At 46.6% G+C, this 12,012-nt stretch overlaps 1 protein-coding gene across 1 annotated transcript in view; it reads right to left on the bottom strand.

Annotated features, from left to right (window-relative positions):
- Nucleotides 1-12,012, bottom strand: part of ICE1 (interactor of little elongation complex ELL subunit 1) — a 591,393-nt gene that overhangs the window by 395,131 nt on the left and 184,250 nt on the right. The window contains exon 7 of the mRNA XM_085606774.1: nucleotides 1,146-1,183. Coding sequence (XP_085462900.1) covers nucleotides 1,146-1,183 — 38 coding nt within the window. The remainder of the gene's footprint in view (nucleotides 1-1,145; nucleotides 1,184-12,012) is intronic.

Here is a 12,012-nt window from a genome sequence, read left to right as displayed (position 1 = left end):
CCAGCGTAGCCCAGCCTAGCCCAGCCTAGCCCAGCCCAGCCTAGCCCAGCCCAGCCCAGCCTAGCCCAGCCCAGCCCAGCCCAGCCCAGCCTAGCCCAGCCCAGCCCAGCCTAGCCCAGCCTAGCCTAGCCTAGCCCAGCCTAGCCTAGCCCAGCCCAGCCTAGCCCAGCGTAGCCTAGCCCAGCGTAGCGTAGCCTAGCCCAGCGTAGCGTAGCCCAGCGTAGCCTAGCCTAGCCCAGCGTAGCCTAGCCTAGCCCAGCGTAGCCTAGCCTAGCCCAGCGTAGCCTAGCCTAGCCCAGCGTAGCCTAGCCTAGCCCAGCGTAGCCTAGCCTAGCCCAGCGTAGCCTAGCCTAGCCCAGCGTAGCCTAGCCTAGCCCAGCGTAGCCTAGCCTAGCCCAGCGTAGCCTAGCCTAGCCCAGCGTAGCCTAGCCTAGCCCAGCGTAGCCTAGCCTAGCCCAGCGTAGCCCAGCGTAGCCCAGCCTAGCCCAGCCTAGCCCAGCCTAGCCCAGCGTAGCCCAGCCCAGCCCAGCCCAGCCTAGCCTAGCCCAGCCTAGCCTAGCCTAGCCTAGCCTAGCCTAGCCTAGCCTAGCCTAGCCTAGCCTAGCGTAGCGTAGCGTAGACCAGCGTTGTCCAGCCCAGTGTGGCTCAGCCAGCCCAGCCCAGCATAGCATAGCCCAGCATAGCATAGCCCAGCCTAGCATAGCATAGCCCAGCATAACGTGGCTCCGACTGACTCTAGGCTCCGACTGGCTCCTCTTCACATGCTTCTCACGGGGCAGCGAAAGACACTGTGCTATATAAAGCTCCAGTGAAAGCTGGTGTGGGCAGTAATGTGGGCCTCCTCCTTGCCTTCAAGCATTTCTGGGACATGTAGACCTCTGCAGGGAGCCACAATTCCTCCCACGTGCCGGGGAAAAAAAAGCGTTATATAGTTCTCCAGTGAAAGCAGGTGCGGGCAATAATGAGTGCCTCCTCCTTGCCCTCAAGAGTTTCTGGGACGCATAGTCCCCTCGCATGCAGCCGCAATTTCTCCCCTTTTTTTAAACTTTGTGACCATTATAGACTAAAAAGGTTTAGGGATTATGGACCAATTCTGCTCAGGGTAAAAGGTATAACAAGATTTCTATACAGACTTATTACAATACCTTCCAGTTTCTTCACTCGGGCTTCCAATTTCTTCTTCCTAAAAGATAAACATCCATCACATCAATTCTACCAGGTGATTTCTTCTTTTAAACATTTCAACCAGGACACTATAAAATTATAATAAAAAAAAAGAGAATTGGAACAACTGTATCGGGTAGACACACAACCATTAATTCTTCAATTAAAGAGAGCACTGAACTTTAAATCTCAATAAACCAAAATGTGTGTTCTAATCAGGAAGAGGAAGGAAAATTTTACTTGTCCTCTAGGCATCTGCTTATTGTCTGTAGCAAAATGAAAATTACATTTGTGGAGAGCTTTAATACACAGAGGTGTCTAGGCCCAAGCCCAAAAAAAGGAAATAACCAAGCGGATGTGGAAAATAAACAGAGGAGTACTAATGATTGAAATGTCAGGTTTTTAGGGCTTTTCTAAAAGCAGGCAAACCAGTCTTTTTCATGAGATTAAGAGGCAAGGAGTTCCACACTTTGGAAGTGCAGATCACAAAACAACTGCCACCACAGCGTGATCTTTTGAATTTCGGAACTACTAGGTTGAAGGCTGAGGATGAATGTAGAGGTCAGAGCCCAGAAACCACCTCTGCATACCCTGCTTGTAGCAGTACGACATGGTGGTGCTGTTGTTCTAGAGTACCTGTAACATCCTTCCTTTGTTGGTGGGCGGGAAGTCTTCAACGCCAAGCAAATCACCTTCAACTCCAACAAGTTGATGTGGAGTTGAGTCTCCAACAGGGTTCAGATGTTGCTGATCTACACCTCTCCCAGGTGGTGTTTGGACAGAATATTGAGTTTTAAATACTGTGGGAAATACATATTGTTTAAGAAATATTTGTACTACTAAAATATTGTGTGACAGAATATCGTCACCAAGACTATCGTTTTTATGGTACATAAAATCCTTTTAAAGAACACTGTTTTTTCATATCATTTTCTCGAATATAGTTGCAAAAACATTTTTTTAAATTAACTTTGTTTCAATTACCATATTAATTTTAGGTGTTGGTATAATTGTAATTTTTTATACATAACGTTTGTAGTTGTGTTTTATTAGTTTATACATGTAATTACTAATTTATAATGTAGAAGTGGGTTGTTGAATTTTAGGTGAATAGGGTGCGAAGTTAACTTACTATAAATGTAATATACTTTTTTATTGTAAAATAATTTTTTAATTGGTTAACATTATGTAAATTACTTAACTGTAATTGTTATTTTATATGTAGTTTAATTTATTAATTTTACTATATACTTACATTTTACTATTTTTAATATTAAGTATTGTATTGTATTGTAATTGCATTTATATAGCGCTTACTACCCTTGACTAGGCATCGAAGCACTTTTTCGCCGAGTAGCACGCTACTCCGGGACCCATAGAGGATTAGTGTTGAATTAGTACAGTGAAACATGCAAGTAAATTTTAAGTGATGGATAGGTTAGTCAGTTATTTGGATTCGGAAGGATAGCAGAAGGATAAAAGAGGAAAAAAAGGTTTGTATTTATATAGCGCTTGTTACCCCTGATGGGGTGTTAAAGCACGCTACTCCGGAAACCCATAAAGGATTAGTGGTGAATTAGTATGGTGAAATATGAAATTAATTTGAGTGGTGGATATTAGTAAGTTATTTGGAGTGAGAAGGATAGCGGAGGGATAGAAGGGGAAGAAAGGTTTGCATTCATATAGCATTTGTTACCCCTGTTGGGTGTTGAAGCACTTTTCTGGCGAGTAGCACGCTACCCTGGAATCCATAAAGGATTAGTGCTGAAAATTAGTATAGTGAAATATGAAGTAATTTGAGTGGTGGATATGTTATTCAGTTATTTGGATAGAGAAGGGTAGGGGGCGGGAAAGAAGAGGGAAAAAGGTTTGTATTTATATAGCGCTTGCTACCCTTGATGGGGTTTTGAAGTGCTTTTTTTAGCGAGTAGCACGCTACACTCCGGAACCCGTAAGAATTAGTGTTGAATTAGTATGGTGAAACATGAAAGTAATTTGAGTGGTGGATATGTTAGTCAGTTATTTGGATTGAGAAGGGTTGGGGAGGGGTAGAAAAGGGAAAAAGGTTTGCATTTATATAGTGCTTGTAACCCTGATGGGGTGTTGAAACTCTTTATTGGCGAGTAGCATGCTACTCTGGAACCCATAAAGGATTTGTGGTGAATTAGTACAGTGGAATATGGAATTTGAGAAGTGAACATGTTAGTCTGTTATTTTGATTGAAAAGGATAGTGGAGGGATAGAAGAGTGAAGGATTTGGATTTTTTTTTCTTCTTTTTAGGTCAGCAGTAGGAGGAGGCTTTTGGATGAGTAAAATGGGTGTTGGAGGGGCAGAGCCAGAGGGAAGAGTTTAGATGGAATATGCTACTTACCAGTATGCATCTGTTCTTGGCATGTAGAGCTGCAGATCTACACACTTTTGCATAGATCGCCTTCTGGTGTTGGGCCCGGATGTTTGCAGTTTGTTTTTCCTCTTGGAAAGTCTTTGGAAGTCACGAGGTCGGTGACTCCTCCTTTGGATGGTATTGCGCATGGGCTTCGGCTCCATCCTCAGATTGTTTTTCGCCAGCAGGGAAAGATGGAGCGTAGTAATAGCAGTGAAGAAACCCATGTCTAAATAAGATAAACTGGAACAGATGCAGGTAGCCGGGGAGGCGGGTGGGCGTGTGTAGATCTGCAGCTCTACATGCCAAGAACAGATGCATACTGGTAAGTAGCATATTCTGTTCGAGGCATATGAGCTGCAGATTACACACGTTTGCATAGACTATATAGCAGTTCCCAACCTTAGCGGCGACCACCGGTATCTGTTGCAGTGGTTTGAAATAATGTTTTGAGTACAGCCTTGCCCACACTAGCTTGTTGCTTAGTTTGCATATCTACACAATAGTGTTTAGTGAAAGTGTGCGGTGTTGACCATGTAGCTGCTTTGCAGATATCATCTAATGGGATGTTCCCTAAAAATGCCATGGAAGCCCCTACCTTTCGTGTAGAATGGGCTTTAGGGGGAACGGATAGCGTTCGTTTTGCTTTGTGGTAGCAAATCTGAATGCATTTTACAATCCACCTAGCTATCCCTGATTTTGAGATGGGGTTGCCCTTGTGTGGTGGAGAGAAAGAGACAAACAGTTGTTTGGTCTTTCGGAAAGGTTGTGTTCTCTCGATGTAGTAGAGTAAGGCTCGTTTGACATCTAGTGTGTGCAGAGCCCTTTCTGCAACGGTCTGTGGCTGCGAGAAAAATACTGGTAGTTCTACAGATTGGTTTAGGTGAAAAGGGGAAATGACTTTAGGTAGGAATTTTGGGTTGGTACGGAGAACAACCTTGTTATGGTGCATCTGAAGAAAAGGTTCTTGTATGGTAAGCGCTTGTATCTCACTGACCCTTCTAAGGGAAGTGATGGCTACAAGGAAAGCTGTTTTCCATGTTAGGAATTGCAGTTCGCATTTGTGTAAAGGTTCGAAGGGAGGCCCCATTAGCCTTGTGAGAACAATATTTAGGTTCCACACAGGTGAGGGTGGTACTCTGGGGGGAATTATTCTTTTTAGGCCTTCCATGAAGGCTTTAATGGCAGGTACTCTAAAGAGTGAAAGATGTTGCCTGTTTTGTAAGTAAGCTGCAATTGCTGCGAGGTGTAGTCGAATGGACGTATAGGCTAAATTATACCTTTGTAGGTGGAGTAAGTAGCCTATGATGTGTTGAATGGACACGTCCAGGGGATTGATGGTGTTGTTATGGCAATAAACAACAAATCGTTTCCACTTGGCAGCGTAGCACGCTTTAGTGGTAGGTCGTCTAGCTTCTCTGATGACGTTCATACAGTCAGGGGAAGATTTAGGTACCCAAATTCTAGGACTTCAGGAGCCAGATCGCAAGGTTGAGCTGAGCTGGGTCCGGGTGTCTGATCTCTCCATGGTTCTGGGTTAGGAGGCATGGTGAGAGGTGCAGTTTTTGGTGTGGTACTACAGAGAGTTCCAGCAGCATGGTGTGCCACGGTTGTCTGGCCCACGTTGGAGCTACTAGGATTAGAGTGAGGGAGAGTTGTTGTAGTTTGCGCACCACTAATGGAATGAGTGGGAGAGGCAGAAAAGCGTACGCAAATTTGCCTGACCAGTTCATCCATATCGCATTTCCTTTGGACAATGGGTGTGGGTATCTGGCGGCGAAGCTTGGGCATTTTGTGTTTTCGTGGGTGGCGAAGAGGTGTATCTGCGGATACCCCCACATTTGAAAGAACGGATGAAGAACCTGTGGGTGAAGTTCCCACTCGTGGATCTGTTGTGTCTGTCTGCTGAGCAGATCTGCCACGGTGTTTTGGACTCATGGGACATGTTGGGCTAGGAGAAAGATTTTGTGGGGAATTGCCCATCTCCATATGCTCTGTGCTAATTGAGAGAGCTGTGGAGAGTGTGTGCCGCCTTGTTTTTGTATATAATACATGGCCGTCATGTTGTCTGTGCGAATGAGGACTGCCTTGCCTGAAATCTGTGTCTGAAAAGATTTTAGGGCTAAAAAGATCGCTAGTAACTCCAGATGGTTGATATGGAGTAACTTTTGTTGAGGCGTCCATGTGCCCTGCACGGTGAGGTGTAATAGGTGAGCTCCCCAGCAGGAGAGCGATGCGTCCGTTGTTAGTATTATCTGGGGAACCGGGTCCAGGAACGGTCGACCTTTGGAAAGGTTTGTGGTGTTCCACCACTGCAGAGAGCGATGGGTGCGACCGTCTACCAACACCAGATCTGTCAGTTGACCTTGGGCCTGGTTCCATTGGTGCGCTAAGCATTCTTGGAGAGGACGCATCTGGAGTCTTGCATGGGGCACTATGAAAATGCAAGAGGCCATCATCCCTATTAGTTGCATGAACACTCGTGCTGGAAGGGAGTGTTGAGGTATGAATTTTTGTTGCAAAGCCTGAATGCTTGCAATCCTGGCCGGATTGGGGTAGGCTATCGCTTTTGAGGTGTCTATGGTGGCACCGAGGTATTGTTTTATGTGGGATGGTTGTAACTGGGACTTTTGGTGGTTCACCGTGAAGCCTAGATGGTGAAGTAGTTCGATTGTGGTGGCGGTGTGGCGTACACACTGATTGTATGAAGTGGCTTTTATCAGCCAATCGTCTAGGTATGAGAAGACGTGAATGTGCTGTCTTCTCAAGTGTGCCGCCACCACCGCCAGGCACTTGGTGAATACCCGTGGTGCTGTTGTGACTCCTAACGGGAGCACTTTGAATTGGTAGTGTTGTCCGTCCACTACAAATCTGAGGTACTTTCTGTGAGCATGGTGCACTGGAATGTGGAAGTATGCGTCTTTCAAGTCCAGTGTGGTGAGGAAGTCGTTCTGGAAAATGGTCTGAGTGTATTATGTGTTTAGGGGCCGGAGATCTAGAATAGGTCGTAGAGTCTCGTCCCTTTTTGGTATGAGAAAATATAGGGAGTAGACCCCCATATTTTGTTGATTGACAGGAACGTGTTCTATTGCCTGTTTTTGTAGGAGGGAGATTACCTCCTGCTTTAGTAATGTTGAATGTTCTTGTGACATTGGGCGTTGCCTGGGTGGAATGTTTGGGGAGGTAGATGTTAGTTCTAGGCAATAGCCTGACCGAATTATTTGGGTCACCCATTTGTCTAAGGTGATGGTCTCCCAGACATGAAGGAAATTTTGGAGTCTGCCCCCGAGTGGAATGGTCTGGGGGGAGCGGGGGGAAGTCATTGGGTAGGAGGTGTGGCAGAACGGGCGTGGTTTGTTTTGCCTCTGTCCTTGTTGTCGTTACCCCTGTAGCCGCCTCTTTGGTAACATTTTGTAAAGGTGGTTTGAGTAGGGGATTTGCATGATGTGGACGCTGTGTCTGAGGAGTAGCCTCTGGATGTACTACGAAAGGAGGAGCGGCGAAAGGAGCGTCTGGGCGGGTGAGACTGTAAGGCCCCCATGGATTTTGCGGTATCCGGGTCCTTTTTCATCTTTTCTAAAGCCTCATCCACCTTTGGCCCCAATAGATGTTCCTGGTCAAAGGGATGGTTAAGGATGGAGGCTTGTACTTCTGGTTTAAAACCAGATACCCTTAGCCAAGCATGGCGACGGAGAAGGACGCTGGTGTTGATGGCCCTGGAGGCTGTGTCTGCTGCATCTAGGGCACAACGTATGGAGGTATTCGTGATTGTTTTACCCTCTTGAATTAACTCGTTGGCCCTAGCTTTATATTTTTAAGGGAGATGGTGCATTATGCTTTCCAATTCGTCATAATGAGCCCTCTCATATCTGGCCAGCAGTATCTGAGTGTTTGCTATACGCCATATGTTGGCCGACTGGGATGCTGTGCGTTTGCCTGATGCATCTAGCAGTTTTGATTCCTTGTCAGGTGGTGGTGCATCACCTGACACTTGTGAATTTGCCCTTTTACGTGCCGTAGATACTACTAAGGAATCTAGTGGCGCTGGTCCTCTGATGTAAGAGGGATCTGAGGGACCAGGGTTGTATTTTTTTTCAATACGTGGGTTAATGACCCTGGCTCTAACTGGGTCCTTAAAAACTTCTGCCGCATGCTTTACCACCCCTTTGAGCATGGGCAGTATGGAGGTGGACCTATGTGAAGTCTTAAATGTGTCTAGGAGAAAATCTTCCTCCACGGGGTCGGTATGCAAGTCCACCCCGTGATAATGTGCTGCCCTTTGCAAAAGATGGTTGAACCCTAATGAATCTTCTGGTGGAGATGGCCTAGAAGGGTAAATATCGTCTTGTGGGACGTTGGGGATATCTGGAATATTGTAATCGTCCCATGGATTTGGGGATCCTGTAGGGGTGGGGTCTTGTGGCACATCCCCTGTATCATGATATGGGTCCCCCTTATCATCATCGTCTAGAGACGGGGTAGGAGAACGATGAGGTGGGGGTGGAGAGGGCGGAGGGGGTGGGGACGGAGGAGGAGGTGGAGGTGGAGGGGGAGGGGGAGGTATTCTGAAAGGAGAGGTAGCAGAGTCCTTCCTCTTTGGAGGTGGAGGCGGAGCAGGCTTCTCCAAATGTCTCTTTTTGGTAGAGAGTGTCAAATGTCCAGTTTTTGGATCCTTGGTGAGAGTTTTTTGCAAGGGATCCGGTGTAAATAGCTCTGGTGTGGTAATTTGGTCCGTCGGCGCCGAAGGCGTCGGGCCAATTACTTTTTCGGTTTTTATGTGCGGGTTTGAGGTTTAGAACCCGGCTTGGGAGCCTCAAGGTCTCTTGGTCGGCGCCGAGATGGGCTTCGGCTTGGAAGTGTCGGTGCAGGTGGCCTTGTGTGGTTTGGTCGGTACCGAAGATGGCGTTGGTACCGAAGAGCTGGGTTTCGACCCCGAGGGCTTCGGTGCGGAGCTCGGTGTCGAGATGGAGGCAGGCTTCTTTTTCGGTGCCGAAGTGTGTTTCTCGGCACCACTGGTAGGCTAGCTCGAGCCCAAGCCGCCAGAAGGCTTACTTGGCTTCTTCACCGGGCCTGAAGGTGGGGTGTGTGAAGCAGTGTCTCTGGTCTTGCCTAGGCCCGGAGGCGAAGGCGTGACCGAAGCCTTTTTGGGTGTCGGCACGGGTGTGGGGGGGGGGGGGGGGGTAGATTGGTACTCACGACCCTCTGCGCCGGAGTGATGTCTTCCACATCTGACTCGTCGGCCTCGGAAGCGCTGACGAGGTCCTCTTCGGTGCGATGATGTTCCGGATCGTCGATGTCGTCTCCGAAGATGTCGACTGGAATGGACGTCGAGGAGTGTGCCATGTTCCTTCTGGCTCTTCGGTCCCGAATAGTCTTTTGGATCGGAAAGACTTACAGGCCGGACAGTCTCGAGCCTCGTGTTCAGGGGAGAGGCAGAGGTTGCATACCTCATGAAGATGGGTGCGGGGAAATTTGGACCCACATCGAGGGCACTTTTTAAATGGAGTTCTTTCCATGAGCCGGGACCGGAGCCAGGGTAGGCCCGAAGGCCTCCGTTGACGACCGGAACCGAAGGTTTGTGTCGATGAGAAGGCGCGTTGATTGAAGAGATCGCGATCGAAATAATACAGCGATTGGGGTGAGGATTGCGCGTGGATCGTCGAACTGGAAGCTGTTCGGAACCGGAGCGAGAAGATTACATCTGAGCCCGATGGCGGAAAAAACACAATATGAGGATGGAGCCGAAGCCCATGCGCAATACCATCCAAAGGAGGAGTCACCGACCTCGTGACTTCCAAAGACTTTCCAAGAGGAAAAACAAACTGCAAACATCCGGGCCCAACACCAGATGGCGATCTATGCAAAAGTGTGTAATCTGCAGCTCATATGCCTCGAACAGGTCTGTTTTGGGGAATCAGTATAGTAAAAGAGGTGTCAGATGCAAGGAGGGGTAGAGTAGGAGAGTGTCTAGAAAGGGTTATTTTGGGCATCATAGTAGTGGTATGGGTTTTGGGGTAAATGAGAGAGTGGATGTAGAGGATATATTGATAGATGTATAGGGTGAGAGATAGGGTAGTGCATTGGAAAGAGTAGTAGAAAAGTTTGAGATGGGTCAGAAAAAGGGCTAGAAGATATATTGAGAGAAGTATAGGCTGAGAAATAGGGTAGTGCATTGGAAATGCTAAATTAGGAGAAAGTGATAAATATTTAGATCTATATAAGTACATTGAAAGTATATAGATGCATAAAGGAGGCAAGTATATGTAGATTAAAGATACTGATAGAGGTACAGGATGAGAAATAGGGTAGTGCAGTGGATATGCATTTTCAGGAGAAAAGTAACAGACACACAGATCCAAGTACATGGAAGGTACGTAGATGCACAATGGAAGCACGTACATGTAAACCAAAGCTCTTTTTTTTTTTAACAACATAATTATTCTACATGTTTATACAGAGCAATACACAAAGATAGGTACATATCTATAGTGAAAATAAATGCTTATATACAGAGGGATATGCTGTAAATTTCTGTTTGCGTATGGTGCTTATGTGGCGAAGAGCCAAATCTTGAGTAGTTTTCTGAAGAAAAGGTGGTTGTCAGTGGATCTTATGTTGGGGGTAAAGAGTTCCATAGTTTGGCTGTTCCATAGTTTGGCTGCTCAAACAGAGAAGGATGTGCCACCCATGTTTTTTTTTGTTGTATCTTGGGATTTAGAGGCTAGATGTCTCTTTAGAGCGGAGGTTCCTTTTTTTAATGCGTTTGGTGATTTTATTCCTGATGAAGAGCGGTTCCGCTCCATGTATCGCTTCGTGGGTGGTACAAAGCAGCTTGAACGTGGATCTTCTGGCAACCGGTAACCAATGCTGGGCTTTCAAGGCAGGTGAGATGTGGTCTCGCGATCTGATATGCAAGAGTAGTCTGGCAGCCGAGTTCTGAATCCGTTGTAGTCTTTTCATGGTTGTCAAAGGTGATCTGTGGTAGAGGCTATTGGCGTAATCGTTTTGGACAGAACAAGGGAGATGGTAGCCTGAACCTTGTGTAGAAATCCCAAATGAGGGAAAATTTGTTGCAGTGTTTTTATAGTGACAAAGCTTGATCTTGCTAGTTTGTCCACTTGGGCATTCGTCGACAGCTTGGAGTCCATGGTCATTCCGAGGTTTCTTACTTCCTCCGATACTTTAGGCGGTGATCTCAGTTCATCAGGCCAGGCGGCAAGCAGGTCATAACCACACCTGAGCATTTCTGTTTTGGAAGAATTCAATTTGGGATGGCTCCAAGTCATCCACTGATCCACGGCTCTGAGACAACTAAAAATTGGGGATTTTCCAATGTCTTTAGGGCATTCCAGTTGAAGGAGTATTTGCGTGTCATCTGCATAGTTATAGCACGTGAGGTGAAATTGATTGATCAGTACCAGTAATGACTTCATGTAGATGTTGAAAAGCATGGACAAGATGATAGAGCCTAGCCGTAAGTGTCAAGGCACTAAGCAGACACAGTAGGAAAGAGAAACGCAACAGCAGTTTAAAAGGGGAATAATCAAGTTTTCAGGAGTTTTCTGAAAGTAGGAAGGGAGCTTGCATTGGCAACGGCTGGGGGGAGAGAATTCCAAAGCTTGGCAGCGGCCACCGAAAAGGCACGGCCGCCCCATCTGGATCTACAAAGTCTGGGCACGACCAGTTTGAATTGTGTGGATGATCTCAAAGTCCTCCCTAGGGTATATTGCAGTCCTATAATAGACTAGGATTTTGTAAACTTGGGAGATTTCTACAACAGTACCATTCTTAAATCATGGGAGGTATTTGCATCACATTGTGCACTTCAGAGGGGCGATCTCTGGTTAAGTTTTAGACAGAAAGGCATGTGGTTGACGAACCACGGAATCCACCTGCATACTTTTTTTTTCATATTAAATACTTTTTTATTGACATTTTGGTTAATACAAGCTTTGATCTCTGAGATTCGATTGCCTGATACATACATAATGGGTGACAACGTTATACAGTATTCTATTGGTGGATTCCAACATTACGAGGAGTTCTACACTGGCGTCAGCTTGTGAGCAGCCTAAATATATAATACTATCACACCACTTGCGTTCGTTCGGGGCCAGTTACTTACTGTTTTCTGACAATGAATCCTCGAGCGGGGGTTCACATATATTTCCACGGTAGGTATTCCATCCCCCCACACCCGTGTCCATTTTTTGGGGCATCCTCTGTGAACATAAACTGATTTCTCCACTATCATTACGTTATCCATGTCTTTACACCACTGACGAAGAGTAGGAGTCTGTCGGGATCCCTAATGTCTTGCAATAATGCACTTCGCTAGCATCATGCCCAGCGCCACCCAGTCTTGCGCTGTGTGGTTGAGGTCTGTAGGCTGCGATACATTAAGGAGACATCTTTTTGGTTCTGGGAGAAGTGTGACTGTCGTGACCTGCGAAAGTGTGCGCAT

This window comes from Triturus cristatus, chromosome 5_2, assembly GCF_964204655.1.
Source record: "Triturus cristatus chromosome 5_2, aTriCri1.1, whole genome shotgun sequence".
In the NCBI taxonomy this organism is placed as follows: Eukaryota; Metazoa; Chordata; class Amphibia; order Caudata; family Salamandridae; genus Triturus; species Triturus cristatus.
This window is presented reverse-complemented; position numbering and strand designations above follow the sequence as displayed.